Here is a 17,211-nt window from a genome sequence, read left to right on the forward strand (position 1 = left end):
TCTCTCTCTCTCTCTCTCTCTCTCTCTCTCTCTGTGCTTGTTTTTCAATGGTAAATGAAATGGCTTCCTTCACCATTTATCAGGTACAGGCTTTGCCTGCTGAGTACCTAAAGCAAGGAGAAGTAGAAACTATAGTGCCAATGTGGCTAAAGGCTCTCACTGATGCGGCATCAGATTACCTTGAGAGCAATACCTGCAATGGAGAAAGAAATAATCACGGTCATATGCAAGGGAAAGGAGGAAGAATTCTGAAGCGCATAATCCGAGAATTTGCCGACACACACCGCAATATCCCCAATCTGACGTGAGCTTGGTTATACTCTTAGTTGGCTATGGTGTACATTGAAGACTTGTGCTCCACCTTGAGGACCACACTCCTTGTGACACTTGTAACGTGTTTTTGTATATTGGAAGTAAGTTGAGCTCAAAATTTAAACACTGCCTGTAAGGATGACACTTTGGTTCGGTCCTTTTCTGTTCCTCACTTGTAGATGTAGTTCAATCCTCTGTACAGCATTGAGTATAGTCCAGATTTTGTTGTCACCTCGAAATTTGAGGAAAATTTTTGGCCTAGGAAAATAACATGTTCTCAATATGAGAAGGGTAAAGAAAAACTTATAGCAAAGAGATATTTAAGTGCCAACTACAATTTGCTTCGAATAAAAAAAGAATCCCCAAGATAATCTGCGTACCACATTCTCTTTATGGTGGTTAAATTTGGATTGTTAAATGCTAATTTGAAAGTGCCCATTTAAATGGGTTTACAAGGCTACAAACAAAGTTCAAAATATTGCGATGTATGCATTAAATACCAACAGTTCATTGATTCTGTTTTAGATATATTAAAGGAAAGTCCTCAAATTAGAAAGCTTCTACTTCAAATAAGAGGCACTTTATCCTCTCAAGAAAGAGTATTGAGTTATTCTTTCTATTCACAAATAGAAGTTTTTTTCTTGGACATGTGGCTCATATCAAATCTTTAAACATGTTGCTACCTATCAAAAAATTATTTACTTCAAAAGATTGGTGGCTCATATTAAATCTTTCTAATTTAATTCACTAAGTCAAATGAGACTAATTATAGACTTTAAATGGTGTTGGTCCTATTTTTTAAATGAGATAGGTTTTCAATTATAAGGAATTCAAATTAGATATATGAAATATATCATATAAATGGTAAATCTCAAATAAAATGGGATAGGTTTTCAATTATGTAGATGCCTGACCTTGCATTAAGATGACTTCAAACAGAGTCAAGGAAGTACTGTTTTTCTCGGCTTTCTTCATATTCCCATCAAACTAGAGAAGCCAAAAATGCCAACCGTTGTTGTGTTGAGAAAGTTCCAAAGTCTTAAAAACCAACATAGAAATAGAACCGCTTTAGCCACCTGTTTCTAGGTCAATGGTTCAAGGTCCGAATATATTAGCCCATTAGAATAGTAAACATTAAAATATAAAATTGGCCTAGAAACTGTTGTCTGGGTAGAACATTTTAGCGGTCAACCATTAGAGTCAGCGGTTTGTTAACCAGGAAGAGAAAAAAAATGTTCCTAAAAGAGGAAAAAAGGTTAGAGATTTAATTAGCAACTTAGCACCATGTATTCAAAAACAAAGTATTTGGTGGGATGTTGAGGAACAGCTGGGAAATTGCAACATTTGGGTCCTCTGATTCACAAACCATATTGGTCCTTTGATTAAAAAATAGGGTTTATTATTTTCCGTGGTTGAAAAAAGTGTGGCTGATCCCAGAACACACTACACCAGCATGGTGCATCATAGAACCATGGTTCAGAAACACACCATGCCTCCGTAGGTTATGGTGTAGTGTGTGCTGAGATGAACCACAACAAATGATGTGTTTTGTACCATAGTCTCAGTGTGTTGACACATAAAATTAACAAAAATGGCAGCCTAATGCATGATGTTCCCGCCAATGTAGGATCTGGGGAGGGATAGATGTACGCAACTTTACTCCGGCACATATAGAGTTGTTTCCAAAATTTGGACTCTAATCACTCAGGTCACAATGGAACACCAATTGTTGCACCAATACCATATATTAAGCATCCATAAATTTGAAATGTGCATCTTATTCATTAGTTATATTTTACAATTAATCAAAAGTAAATGCTAAAATTAATTAAAACATCATAAAAATAATTAAAACATCAAATAAGAGGCACTTTATCCTCTCAAGAAAGAGTATTGAGTTATTCTTTCTATTCACAAATAGAAGTTTTTTTCTTGGACATGTGGCTCATATCAAATCTTTAAACATGTTGCTACCTATCAAAAAATTATTTACTTCAAAAGATTGGTGGCTCATATTAAATCTTTCTAATTTAATTCACTAAGTCAAATGAGACTAATTATAGACTTTAAATGGTGTTGGTCCTATTTTTTAAATGAGATAGGTTTTCAATTATAAGGAATTCAAATTAGATATATGAAATATATCATATAAATGGTAAATCTCAAATAAAATGGGATAGGTTTTCAATTATGTAGATGCCTGACCTTGCATTAAGATGACTTCAAACAGAGTCAAGGAAGTACTGTTTTTCTCGGCTTTCTTCATATTCCCATCAAACTAGAGAAGCCAAAAATGCCAACCGTTGTTGTGTTGAGAAAGTTCCAAAGTCTTAAAAACCAACATAGAAATAGAACCGCTTTAGCCACCTGTTTCTAGGTCAATGGTTCAAGGTCCGAATATATTAGCCCATTAGAATAGTAAACATTAAAATATAAAATTGGCCTAGAAACTGTTGTCTGGGTAGAACATTTTAGCGGTCAACCATTAGAGTCAGCGGTTTGTTAACCAGGAAGAGAAAAAAAATGTTCCTAAAAGAGGAAAAAAGGTTAGAGATTTAATTAGCAACTTAGCACCATGTATTCAAAAACAAAGTATTTGGTGGGATGTTGAGGAACAGCTGGGAAATTGCAACATTTGGGTCCTCTGATTCACAAACCATATTGGTCCTTTGATTAAAAAATAGGGTTTATTATTTTCCGTGGTTGAAAAAAGTGTGGCTGATCCCAGAACACACTACACCAGCATGGTGCATCATAGAACCATGGTTCAGAAACACACCATGCCTCCGTAGGTTATGGTGTAGTGTGTGCTGAGATGAACCACAACAAATGATGTGTTTTGTACCATAGTCTCAGTGTGTTGACACATAAAATTAACAAAAATGGCAGCCTAATGCATGATGTTCCCGCCAATGTAGGATCTGGGGAGGGATAGATGTACGCAACTTTACTCCGGCACATATAGAGTTGTTTCCAAAATTTGGACTCTAATCACTCAGGTCACAATGGAACACCAATTGTTGCACCAATACCATATATTAAGCATCCATAAATTTGAAATGTGCATCTTATTCATTAGTTATATTTTACAATTAATCAAAAGTAAATGCTAAAATTAATTAAAACATCATAAAAATAATTAAAACATCAAATAAGAGGCACTTTATCCTCTCAAGAAAGAGTATTGAGTTATTCTTTCTATTCACAAATAGAAGTTTTTTTCTTGGACATGTGGCTCATATCAAATCTTTAAACATGTTGCTACCTATCAAAAAATTATTTACTTCAAAAGATTGGTGGCTCATATTAAATCTTTCTAATTTAATTCACTAAGTCAAATGAGACTAATTATAGACTTTAAATGGTGTTGGTCCTATTTTTTAAATGAGATAGGTTTTCAATTATAAGGAATTCAAATTAGATATATGAAATATATCATATAAATGGTAAATCTCAAATAAAATGGGATAGGTTTTCAATTATGTAGATGCCTGACCTTGCATTAAGATGACTTCAAACAGAGTCAAGGAAGTACTGTTTTTCTCGGCTTTCTTCATATTCCCATCAAACTAGAGAAGCCAAAAATGCCAACCGTTGTTGTGTTGAGAAAGTTCCAAAGTCTTAAAAACCAACATAGAAATAGAACCGCTTTAGCCACCTGTTTCTAGGTCAATGGTTCAAGGTCCGAATATATTAGCCCATTAGAATAGTAAACATTAAAATATAAAATTGGCCTAGAAACTGTTGTCTGGGTAGAACATTTTAGCGGTCAACCATTAGAGTCAGCGGTTTGTTAACCAGGAAGAGAAAAAAAATGTTCCTAAAAGAGGAAAAAAGGTTAGAGATTTAATTAGCAACTTAGCACCATGTATTCAAAAACAAAGTATTTGGTGGGATGTTGAGGAACAGCTGGGAAATTGCAACATTTGGGTCCTCTGATTCACAAACCATATTGGTCCTTTGATTAAAAAATAGGGTTTATTATTTTCCGTGGTTGAAAAAAGTGTGGCTGATCCCAGAACACACTACACCAGCATGGTGCATCATAGAACCATGGTTCAGAAACACACCATGCCTCCGTAGGTTATGGTGTAGTGTGTGCTGAGATGAACCACAACAAATGATGTGTTTTGTACCATAGTCTCAGTGTGTTGACACATAAAATTAACAAAAATGGCAGCCTAATGCATGATGTTCCCGCCAATGTAGGATCTGGGGAGGGATAGATGTACGCAACTTTACTCCGGCACATATAGAGTTGTTTCCAAAATTTGGACTCTAATCACTCAGGTCACAATGGAACACCAATTGTTGCACCAATACCATATATTAAGCATCCATAAATTTGAAATGTGCATCTTATTCATTAGTTATATTTTACAATTAATCAAAAGTAAATGCTAAAATTAATTAAAACATCATAAAAATAATTAATTAAACAATGGATTGGAATTAATTCATCCCAAACAAAAACATGTTTTGCCATTCTCAATTCAGAACAGACTGGAACACGCCCGAGTCTGGATCTCCTGCCAACAAAACACATTCCAACCCCTTACCAATATGATCAGTTACCACACATCTCATACATGGTGGGTCCCAGTCTCATGGTCACATGTATAGTGTCAGATTATGTTGGTAGAGTGTTGGAACTTATTTTGATCCGTGTGATTAGATACATATGCAGAAGATTAAAAAAATATTTCACAATGATCATAAATTGCTCTTACTTGACACTTGAGAGTGCACGGTAATTCTTAAGCACTTATTACATACAACAATCAAAATAGGATACAGAAGGCATCCTATACTTTTAGAATAATAACACTTAGGCCCCTGAACTTTATTTGTGACACACCCAGATGGATTTTTGGATTCCATCAGCACTTTGCTCGTCTCTCCCCAGTGGACAGAAAATTTGAACATGTCTGTCCCACCCAAATTTGAAAATGTCCCTCGTCCGCTTGACGCTAAGAGTCAACAGAGTCCAAATTTTAACGTCAGTCTGGACTTCGACAAAAATAAATAAATTTCATTTGCTCTGATATCTGATATCGTGCCCGCCCAAACTCTTGAGATAAATTCATTTTATCTTGAGCTCGTCTCTCTCTGTCTTCTTTTCTTTCCCCGGTCACCTCTGATTCCACTGACAGCCAGAGACCACTGCTACCAACAGTCAGAGGCTGCTCTCAACCGCTCAACCTTCTCTCAAACTCATTCTTCTTCCCAGCTGCAACTGTCAAAGACCACTCGCCAATCATTCCTTTGCTGCAACTAGGGGTGGCAACGAATCGAGCTTTCCACGAGTTGTTCAAGTTCGGTTCAGCTCGGTTTCAGCTGAGCTTAAGCTCGAATTTGAGCCCAACTCATTGGCTATATATATATATATATATATATATATATATATATATATATATGATATTTAATATATATAATAAAATTATAAAAAATAATATATATAATAAAAACATTATAACTATTAATTAATATAATTCTTAATTTTTAAATATCAAATAAAAAATATTTTTATATGTAATTTTTTTATTTTTATAAAACATTTTTCTCAAAATTGATCTCGAGCTCAAGATTCTGAACCGAGCTTGAACCTTGTAGAACAGTCTCGAGTCGAACTCGAGCCTAGTAGTATTCGGCTCGGCTCGACTCAAATCCACCCCTAACTGCAACACCTCCCGTGAACCCAACAATAGTAGCACTTGAGAAGGAAAATAGTCGATTTTTGCAGAGTCATCCTTCCATTTTTGCATTCTGAATGAAGGTTAACATGTTTTTTTAGAAGTTGAAAAAATCAAAAAAAAAAAAGTAAAACCTAATGAGTTTTCATCTAATATCAAATGAAAATGCCACAACTACCATTTTTCTCCCTTCGAAATTAAGGCCCTCCGGAACTAATGTGAAACAGCCTGCAATTTCGATTGTTTTGTTATTAAAGGATTTTCCTTTTCTATTTTCTTCGATTATTTTATCTATAAGAACAAGTATAGAACAGAGAATTTGAATCTAACGGAGCCTATCCGGTGAGCTGTAATGACACAAATAGCAGGGGTGGGACCCGAGGTGATCGGAGAAAAAAAAAAAGGCGGAGAGAAGTTCGAGATGGAATGAATCTATCTCAAGAGTTTGAATGGACAAGATATTAGATCATACGATATTTAACAAAATCTGGACCGACGTTAAAGTCTCGACAGGCAAACGAGGGACGTGCTCAAATTTTATTGGGTGGGACAAAATTTCGTCACCTGGGGACAGCCCTCATCGTTAGTACAGAACACCTTGATAATGATCAATTCATCAATACCCCCCTTAGAGAACAATCTGTGCTTTATAATTATTGTTTTCATCATTTAGATATTTCATATTTGTTGTTGTCAGCCCTAAAGTCTCAAAGGGCAATTTTATCATTTTACTTTTCACCATCAATCTTGTCTGCGGCTAAAGGGGTCAAAATTTTGAAATCTAGAAACTCGGTATCTGTCGCAAAATAAAGTCAGGAGGGCTAACTATTACCACCACCTAAATATGGGGTGGTTGTCTGTAATTTACGCATCAATTTATGAGGTTTCTGAAATAAATAAGCATTTCCTGGAAATGGTCCTGCTAAAAAACATAGTCAAATAGGCAACAAATCAGAAAGTGGTTCTATCAAAGTTCCAAGAATACATTATTTATTCAATCAAGAGGAAACAAAGAAGCAGCGGCATCAGGCTTTAAGGGCTGCTCCAACTTTGACGAGGTCCTCAAGTGCCTTCACAATCTGTGTTTCTGATAGGCCTTCCAAGTGGAAACCTCTTTCTACTCCATTGTCTGTTCAGAATAAAGGAAAATTCAGATTGCAGATGGCATGAGATTGGTTGTTGAATGAGGGTATAAGCCAAACAACCTAAGAAGACCTTAGAGAAATAAAAACAAAGCTGAAACAATAGTCTCAAGATAATTCATATTTGATAAAAGCATATCGATCTTTTATAAGGAATCTATGATTAGCCATTCTAGCATTGCTCCATGCCAAAGGTTGTGACCATAAGAAATATTTCATTAATTTTGACAAAGTTCAGAAGAGCATAAATTAAAAAGAAAAAATTCTGGCTGCACACACCTTAAACTCTCTTTGGATTTCAAGCCAGGAATCTCTACAGATGCTTTCACCCTTCTCAAAACCATTTCAATAGTATAGTTGTCAAGGCACCACCTAGGTGACAAGGCGCCCTTTGAGGCTCGCCTCGCCTAATCGCCTAGCGGTTTTCTACTTCCTACTATAAATACTTTTTTATTCATTCTTTATTGAGATTACAATTATAAAATAGACATTATTAAACTAAAATAATCATTTGTGTGTTTATATACTAATTTCTTTTTATTATTTTCTTATTTATTAGGTTTTAATCAACACAAGCATTGCTAAATGCTGTAACCCTCAAAGACTTAAAAACCTGAACCAATAAGGAAGAACTAAAAATTTTATCTAATCAGTGCATTTTCCTCTTCCATATATTCTTCTTCTACTACTACCACTACCAATACTTTTTATTTTCTTCTTTTCCTATAACAAAAATAAGGGTTCAGCCCCTATATTTTTTGAATTTTATATTCCTTTTCTTCTCATGAACATGTTGATTTTCTATACTTTAATATGAAATTTATGCTTTTCCTATGAAAATCATGAATAATTATTAAAGAAATATGGTTATGGTACCTAGGGAACTACCCTAGGATCTCTGTTTTTAACATAAAAAATCCATCACCTAGGCGACTAGGCGACAAGGTTCCCCCAGCCGCCTAGCCTCACCTTGGCGCCTTGAAAACTATGTTCTATAGATGCTTGTTTGTTATCAGAAATTCTATAGTTTCTTTCCATCCATAATGTCCACAGCCGGCCCCCATACCACCATACCGGCATACCCTTCTGCTCAAGTTAGGCAGATACCACCCTTGAAACATTTCCAGTAAAGACTCGAGCCAATTCACCCCAAAAATGGCCAAATTAATACTCCATACCTGGCTACTGAAACTGCAGTAAAGGAATAAATGGTTGCTTCTGCTCTCTTCCATTCCACAAGGAACAAATTTCATATTGTGGTCCTGTGGATGTTTATGCCGCTAAGAACCAGCTTATCTTTTTTTTAAGATAAATAAATAAAGAAATGTATTAAACATGCAAAAAGATTACAAGAAGATATGGTGAAAATGTGTCACCCACCCAAAACCAAAAATAAGAAACAATGGAAAAACCGTTCAAGTCTTTTTTTAACAAGTTAATCAACTGAAATTCATAGTAACCCAGAAATTCAAACCACCAAAATCCTCTTTAAAGCCTTCAAATTCTGGAAGAATCAGCATCCAATCCATAAGCTTTGCTTCGATAACTGCACCCAACCTTATCTTGCTCTTTATCTTCCCTTCCAGAATTCTTACTATTCTGTTCTTTCCAAATCTCCCAAGTCCCAACAAACAACAAAAGGAATGCAGCTCCATGAAATCTTTGCTTTGATTTCTCCATTGAATCTTGGTCAAAGCATAAAATTCTCCTTTGGAGTGTTTTTTTAAACAAATCACATTTAACTCAAACCCGTAGTAATTGAAAAACTTGAACCAAAATCTTCTCTTTTAAAAAGCCTTTCAAATTCTGGAAGAATTAGCATCCACTCTATAAGCATAGCTCCGATAACTAAACCCAACCTTTCCTTCCTCTTCATCTTCCCTTCAAAAATTCTTCTATTCCTTTCTTTCCAAATCTCCCAACAAACAGCAAAAGGAATGCAGCTCCATAAAATCATTGCTTTGATGTCTCCATTGAATCATGGCCAAAGCTCAAAAATCTCCTTTGGATCATCAGGTGACCAACCCTCCAATTAATTGGAAGAAATAGCCCCAAAGTTCTCTTGAAAAGATGGATCTTACCAGGAAGCAAAAATATTTTTATTCCTCTGAGAGGCACGGCACATATCTATTTGACAAATGAAATCCTCTCTTCTTCAATTTACCTTGAGTGAGAATACAATCCATTGAAACCAGCCATGCAAAAGCCTCCACTCCTGGGGGAACTAGATTTCCCCAAACACCTTTGACTAAGGTAGCTTCAACCTGATTTCTTGCCAAAGCTTTGTAAAAAGATCTAAACGATATATATATATATACACTCCTTCCACCATTTAGCATCTACACCCCCTGGATCAACTCCTACTCTTTGTAGCTTGGCCAGCAACCTCATGCACTCATTGACTTCCCAATCCAGCAGCAGTCTTCTAAAAAACATAAGGATCCCAAACCACCACCCCTTGCCTTACCTCATAGCATTGTGAGATTATATCAAACCCTTCCTACTCAAATTATACAGCCTTGGACAAAGATCACAAAGTTTCCCCACCTTTGACCATTCATCCTCCCAAAATCTGGTACTTGATCCATTCCCCACCTTCCAAGACAACAACAGTTGCACCAGGGAGTAGTATTTCATTATGCCTTTCCACACACTAACCCCATAAGATGACTTCACTTACCTTGAATCTCACCCAAAATTCACTACCTCTTATTTGCAGGCCACCACTCTCCTCCACAATGCTTCCATCTCCCTCCATTATCTCCAAACCCATGTACCCAATAAAGCTTTTTGAATGTTGCCACCCTCCTAATCCTCGATGCTCTCTTTTTTGCCCTACAAACCCAATCCCACTTTACTAAATGAAATTTCTTATGTTCCAAGTTCAAACTCCACAAAAACTCCATTTGAAGCTTTTCAACCTCTTCTATCTCCAATGTGGACGTTTAAGGAGGAACAAATAATAAATCAATTGGTTGGAAAGCACACTATTTATGATTGCGATCCTTCCACCAAAAGAAAATTACTTCCCATTACATACGGCCAATCTCCATTATAGCATATCCAGAACTAGCTTCCAAGTAGATGAACCCACCGCCCTTGCCCCAATTGGGAATCCCAAATAAGTGAAAGGAAACTCACTTACTCACCAATCAGACAACCCATCTAATCAGCATACTGCTCAAGCATCAATTGCTGAATATCACCCACTCCAATCATTACACTCTTGCTGAGATTGATCTTTAGACCCATCATTACACTCTTGCTGGGAGGTGTTTTATAGAAAGATTAATACCTTGGATTTCTTGCAGAGGAAAAGGCCTTTCATGTGTTTATCCCCCAACTGGTGTGTACTTTGCAGGGCTAATGGTGAGGATTGCTCCCACCTACTTGTATCTTGTTCCTTTGCTAGAGCTATTTGGAGTTGGATTTTCTCTTTATTTGGGTGTAGGTGGAATCTGTCCACAGAGTTAAGCCAACTGTTCGATCCCTCCTTTTTTGTGTGCCCTACAAAAAAAAAAAAGAAAATCGATGTGGAGATGTATTAGAGCACTTGCATTGTGGACAATTTGGGAAGAAAGGAATGCAAGGATTTTCAAAGAAAAAGAAAGAAGCATTCAAGTCGTTGAGGATTGTATATTGACTAGGGTCATTCACTGGTTGAGAACTTTGGATTTCTTTCATACCTTTTCCTTTGATTATATTTGGAGAAACTGGGTAGTGGTGGCTAACAGCCATACAAGGACAGGGAATCTATAATGTGGACCCCTCCGCCTGAAGGATGGGTAAAGTTGAACTTTGATGGCAGCAGCCAAGGAAACCCAGGCCCATCGGGGATAGGAGGGGTGCTGAGAGACATGGAGAGCAACATATTAGCCTTGTTCTCAGGCCCCGTGGGAATAGGAGACTCTAATAGAGCTGAGATTTTAGCGGTGATACAAGGTATTCAGATTGCAGAACAATTAGGGGTTCAGCACTAGTTGAAGGAGACTCTCAAATTGTGGTGGGATGGTTGAAAGACCCAGCTTCAACCATGTGGCAACACAGAGATTTATTAAGGAGAGTAAACTGGCTTACAAACTATTACCTCTCTATGGGTGGGAAGATCAGCAAACACCTTAGCGGATGGGTTGGCTAAGCAGAGGGCTACAAGGGAGCAGCTATTTTAGGCTGCTTTGTAATTTTATTTATGGTTAATTCTGTTTTATTTTGATGTAATACCTTTCTGAAGAGGTAACAGCTCGTGCCTCTTCAGTGGTGTTTCTTCTGATTTAATAAATTTCTTCATTCATCAAAAAAAAAAAAAAAACAGCAGCTCTAAGCAGTTGAGAATGCCTCTTAACTTTAACGCTTGCTCCACTGAAGCATCTAAAAAAATCAAGGAAACATCCGCATATAGTAGATGTGAAATACTCATTCTGTCTCTTCCCACCTTGAAGGCATTAATTATTCCTGCTTCCACCCCTTTATTTACCAACTTACTCAACACTTCCACTACTAGCACAAATACTAATGGAATGGAGAAAGAGGACCTCCTTGCCTCAAACCCCAAGATGCATTGAAATTTTTTGTGGAAATCCCATTCACTAACACTGAGAAAGAAACTGAAGAAACGCACACATGCAAACAAACATCCAACTCCTCCACTTTTCCACGAAATTCATTCTTCTCAGAACTTTTAGAAAACCCCATTCCACATGATCATACACTTTTTCCATATCAATTTTACAAATCACCCCCCTCCTCCCACTTCTAATCTTTGCATCCAAACACTCACTTGCAATTAACACCCCATCTAAGAAGATCTAGTGGAGGCCATAGAGATAAAAGTTGCACACTAGGTGAAATCACTTCAGCTCTTTCAAAGTTTCTCGATTACTGATATAGTAAGAGCATGGAATGAAGTGGCACACACTGCTGAGAAGAAAGGAAAGGTGAGGGAGTGGAAGCCCCCAGGTCCCAACAAAGTTAAACTTAACTTTTATGGGAGCTCTATAGAAAACCTGGGTATGGCAGGCATTGGTGGTGTGATCAGAGATTCCTCAAGCAAAGTATTGGCTATGTACTCAAGACGTTTAGGGGAAGGTGATTCTTTAAAGGTTGAACTATTAGCTCTGCTACAAGGGTTAAACTAATAGGTCTGAAATCCCTAATTTCGACAGCTCCATCAATCTTCAAAATTAGAGAAATGAAGGTTGCATTTGCCAATTTTTCAATCTTTCTCCCTCCATAGCTCCATAAACATCTCCATCAATTCTTTCTTCACTATACCCCATCAAGGTCATGTATCGGTAGGGAAATTTTAAGATATTTATTGAGATACTCTTTGAATAAGCATGGATACCGACGAAAAATCAAGATAAGCATGGATATACTAGGAAATTTAAATAAATCATAAAAAATATATTAATAATAATAAATATAAGTTTTATATGACTATAAATGAGTTATTTAAACATAAAAAATCATATTTTAATGGTTTATATACATTGCAACACATTGCAACACATTTGATATTTGCTGAAAACGATGAAACAATTAAAATTTTAATTTACTAATTTTCATAAAATCAATATAATTTGTTATTTCTTTTTTATTGGTATATAAATTTTAATAATCAATTTTAGCATTTATTTATTTTTTATTTCTTTTGAAGGGCTACAAAATGGGGGGTATCCAACACCAAACCCGTAACCCCCCCAACCCAGGTGAAGGTAGGACTTGATCCCAAGTCTCCGCTACTACCAGCAAGAGACCTTACCAACCAGCTGGTTGGCACCTTTGCTCAAATTTAGCATTTATTACCAAACATTCCTTAAGAAGAGAAAAATTACTTAGGAATTAAATGCATGTCTATGACAAGTAGCTATAATACGGCTCTCACTTATAGTTTTTACAGCTAGTTTAAGGTGTGTTTGATGCATATGATCAATTCAAATTTGATTATTTTTTAAATGTAGCATTAAATAAAGGAATTAATTTAAGGCATATTTAATGACATATGGTAAATTCGAATTTGAATATGAATATTGATTAAACGTAGCATTGAATAGAGGAGTTAGTTAAGGCATGTTTAATGTAGCATTAAATAAAAGAGTTATTTGAGAGAGGGGTAACAATTATAGAGATTATAGGGAATAATTATAGAAGTTATCAGAATACAAGTGACGCCTGGCAAGCAATCTGCAAAGCCCAGAGCTACCATATCGTCACTGGTCATACATGCATCCTCCTTGAACTATATTCAGATATTGCAGGAATGGTTAAGAAAAAGACATCATCCAAAATATTGCAGGACATACATGTATCCTCCTTTTCTTGCAGGTCACGCACTCAAGTAAAGCCCTACCATCTATGCGTCAACTGCTGAAATGAAGGTCAAGCGGATTTCCCTTGACAAAATGATAAAATACAAACGTCTATGATAGTAGGGATACCCATCTTTCTAAACCAGATACTAAATAAGGACATCTAAGATTAAGAGCTTTCAAGTTTTTCCGCATCTTCACCTTTCAAGAATAGAAAAATAATGTAAATCTTTTTATAGGTTTTGTTTAATAATTATTTGGGTTAAAAGAAATAATGAAGAATCTCGTGAAATCTCGTCTCGTGCATACAATACATCTACGAAGAAGATGGCTTACCGAATCTGACCCAGAGCTGAGGCTGGACACCGCTGCATTCACGAATCAAGATTGGGAACGTGGGGTTCAGTGTCTTCAAGTCCTTGTAATTCCTTTGAACAAACTCTCTGTACCAAATTCAAATAATTCCGTAATTCAAGGAGGAACGCATTGAAAATGCATAATTGGCCAGATCGGAATGATCAGGATCGTATTGAAGTTCTCTTCTTTTTTTCCTTAAATAAGAAGTAATAGTAATTTATAAATAATAAAGAAAATATGAAATTCCGATAAAAGGCTAAGAAGAAGAGGAAAACCTGGTAGTAGCACTTGCAAGCGAACTTTGGCAGAACAGGATCCGAAGCTCCTTCAGATTCCGAGATAGATGCCCCCTCCACGCCATCTCTCTTAGCTCGCGCTCCCTTTCCGCCTCTCGTATAACTTCACTCAGACGGGCAGGAAAAATGACCTCGGCCAACGGCCCCAGACTTGATAAGATAATGGTTATTAATAGGGATGCAATTTCTACCCTAGTACCCGCCCCTACCCACTTAAATGCGGCGTTTTTTTCTCGAAAAAACAGGATTTTGGGCGGGTAAAGATTTTGCCACTTTCTACCTAAAATCGCTTTTTTGCTTAAAACTTTTGGCCGTTTTTGTTTTATATTACATGTATTGTAGTGAAAATTTTTTCTTTATATTAATTACTTTAATTTTAGATATATCATAGTTAATATAAAAATTGAAAATTAATAAAAATAATAATATAATTAAAAATAAATTTGAGTACTTGTTGTAAATATGCATGTGTATTGTACATAAAAATTTTAAATTCTAATAACAATTATTATTTTTATTATTATTATTACTCAACTTTAGTTGTAAGTAAAAATAATTTTTATTTTAACATTCTTTATTTAATATGATGAATATATAATATTATAAATGTTTCCAAATATTTTTTATCAAAATTCAGTATTTTTCATTTTTTTGTTATATTTTTTAAATATTTATTATTCTATTATGACATTCTCTAAAAAGTTAGATCATTTATTGGCCATCTATATAAGAAAATAGCTTTCCTTCGATTTAGTTTTAAATTATATATTTCATCTACATTATATAAATAATTTTTAATTATCACAATTAATTTTTGTTTAATATAATTAATCTATGTTCTTTTTATTACTTTAACTTTTTTATTACATTTTAAAGATTTATTATTTAACTATCATATCATCAATTAATCCATTTGACCCAAACCACTAACCCACCATTCAAAAAGAAAAATAGTTTGATTTCTAGGTCTTACATTTTCATCATTGACAAAATTATTTCTTATGTATAATACCTATTTATGTTTAATGTAATTAATGTATAATATTAGAAATGTACCCAATATTTTATCTTTTATAATTATATAACATTACGTATTTGCCCAAATTTTTTTCTATTTTTTTATTTGTGTGATTCTTTGTTTTTAAGTTTTTTTAATTTTTTTAATTTTTATTATTTGACTATGATAGAATTTCATTTCTAGGTTGATTTTAAGCTTGACATTTCATTTTCATCATTTACATTTCATACTTATTTTTGTTTTCTATAGTAAATATACAAATATACAATATAAGAGATATGCCTAATTCTTCTTGTTTATATTATATATTTAATTTATTTCATTTTATTATTTAATTTGGTATTATTAATCCATTTGACCCCAAATGTTAAAATTTACTTTTCAATTTACTTTTCAAAATATTTATTTCTATAATATTAAAATTCATGTTGTGGATTTAATTAACAAAATTTAATGATGAGAGAAATATATTTTAAGTATATGAGTTAATGAGAGAATATACCTTAAATATGAAATTTAATGAGAGAGAATAGAAAAATAATTTATATTTCATTTCAATCATTAATAAAAACATCTCTTATTTATTATCCTTGTTATTGTTTAATATGTTGAATATATAATGTTAAAAATGTTCACAATTTTTTAATTTATATATATATATATATATATATATATATATTGCATTTTATTTATTTTTGAATTTTATCATTTAATTGTGGCAACACGGATTGGCCCATTTTGTTCTAAAATGGTTTAATTTCTTACCACCACCTAGAAGAGAACACTATTTTTTTTAAATTACCCTAGGCTTGTGTAGCTCATCTTTCTTTATAAAAAAAAAACACTATTCTTTTCAGGTATATTTTAAAAATACAAGTTTTATGGTATTAGAGTTATTAATTTATTATGTATGGATTTAATTAATAGAATTTAATGATGAGAATAAACAAAAATGCCTTAAATATATGATTTAGTGGAGGTGAAAACAAGTTAATATCTTAAAATGCTGGATTTAATGAGAGGGAATTGAATAAATTGAATACCTTAAATTTATCTCTTTTCAACTCATTTAATATTAATAACCGACTAACCTATTTGCCCTCATTTTTTATCAATAAATTTAAATATAAAGGGGTAACTTTTGTCCTCAGAAAATTTCATAAATATTTTTGAGGCTATTCATACTTTTTAAAGTTGTATAGATTTATTTTTAATTTTTTTTAATCTTTTAAGCAAGATGGTGGGACCATTCAACCCAAGAACCAGTTCCCATAACAGCTTTGTGTCCGATCCAGTTTTTTAAAACCTTGGGATATTGTATTAGGTCAAATCTTTGTAAACTGTTAAAATACATGTAAATATATGCATTAGGTGATGAATGTAATGATGTTTTTAAAGATATATTTTTAGTTGAAGGGTAATTGATAGCTTATATGTTATTTTATGTATTGTAATCAAATAACTAGCCAAGGCACATGCCATGCATGGTTTTTATTAAAAACAAGTGAGAATGGAGATTTATGACATTTTTTCAATTAAATGGTGTTCATCTAAGTCTAATACAAGTGTTTTTTGGGTTATGTCTAGTTTATTCGATAACAAATCAAGTTGCACATTGGTGAGAATGGCTAATTTCCTATGCTCTAAATAACATGTATTATTTTTTTACCTTAATGCTAAACTTTTTATTAATTTTGAAAAAGTTGATGGTTTGTAATTATTTGTGTATTATTTAGACAACAAATAATGCATTACATCAACATTTTCTACTTCAAATGCTAGCAGAAGAAAAATATATGCACCTTTTTCCAAAACAATAAGGGAGGCCTTTTGTTAAGGTAAAAACACCTATTTTTAAATATAATTTAAGTTGATTTTAAATTAACTAAACTATATTTAAGGTTAATAAATTTTTATTATTTTTTATTCTTATTAATCCTTATTAAATTAAATTATTGTTTTCAAATGAAATTTAAGTTCGTTAGTAAAAAATAATTATAAAACTAATAATTTCTATACAATTTTGTATTAGTTTTATTTTAATTTTAAATGTATACTAGTTTTAATTTATCTTAATACATTTTA

The 17,211-nt window shown here is 33.8% G+C and overlaps 2 protein-coding genes across 4 annotated transcripts in view; one reads left to right on the forward strand and one right to left on the reverse strand.

The window, feature by feature from the left end:
- LOC148853278 (ARM repeat superfamily protein) overlaps positions 1 to 625 on the forward strand; it is a 117,002-nt gene extending 116,377 nt beyond the window's left edge. For both annotated transcript variants that reach the window (XR_016112720.1, XM_088983559.1), the window contains one exon: positions 84 to 625. Coding sequence is in view for 1 of the 2 variants with exons in the window: in XM_088983559.1 (XP_088839685.1) it covers positions 84 to 308 (225 nt within the window). In the remaining variant the exon portion in view is untranslated. The remainder of the gene's footprint in view (positions 1 to 83) is intronic.
- Positions 626 to 6,880: 6,255 nt separating this feature from the next.
- LOC148853279 (NADH-ubiquinone oxidoreductase B8 subunit) lies at positions 6,881 to 14,257 on the reverse strand. Of its 2 annotated transcripts, XM_088983561.1 has the most exons (4): positions 14,088 to 14,257; positions 13,792 to 13,898; positions 10,443 to 10,654; positions 6,881 to 7,134 (listed from the first exon to the last, which is right to left on the reverse strand). In XM_088983561.1, the coding sequence occupies exons 1-4, from the start codon at positions 14,171 to 14,173 to the stop codon at positions 7,123 to 7,125; spliced, it is 417 nt and encodes a 138-aa protein (XP_088839687.1). In that variant the 5' UTR covers positions 14,174 to 14,257; the 3' UTR covers positions 6,881 to 7,122. The 2 variants fall into 2 exon arrangements, with proteins under 2 accessions (XP_088839687.1, XP_088839688.1); XM_088983562.1 differs by lacking the exon at positions 10,443 to 10,654.
- Positions 14,258 to 17,211: the final 2,954 nt, after the last annotated feature.

The sequence above is a fragment of the Nelumbo lutea genome, chromosome 4, assembly GCF_056320005.1.
Source record: "Nelumbo lutea isolate HS-2025 chromosome 4, American lotus-T2T, whole genome shotgun sequence".
Classification (NCBI taxonomy): domain Eukaryota; kingdom Viridiplantae; phylum Streptophyta; class Magnoliopsida; order Proteales; family Nelumbonaceae; genus Nelumbo; species Nelumbo lutea.

Excerpts from the sequence above, each read along its gene's own strand:
- LOC148853279 (XM_088983561.1), bottom strand. The coding sequence starts at position 14,173 with ATGGCGTGGAGGGGGCATCTATCTCGGAATCTGAAGGAGCTTCGGATC. Across the intron at positions 13,899-14,087 it reads CTTGCAAGTGCTACTACCAG|AGAGTTTGTTCAAAGGAATT; the intron begins GTTTTCCTCTTC and ends AATTTGGTACAG. Across the intron at positions 10,655-13,791 it reads TCAGCTCTGGGTCAGATTCG|GGCACACAAAAAAGGAGGGA; the intron begins GTAAGCCATCTT and ends TTTTTTTTGTAG.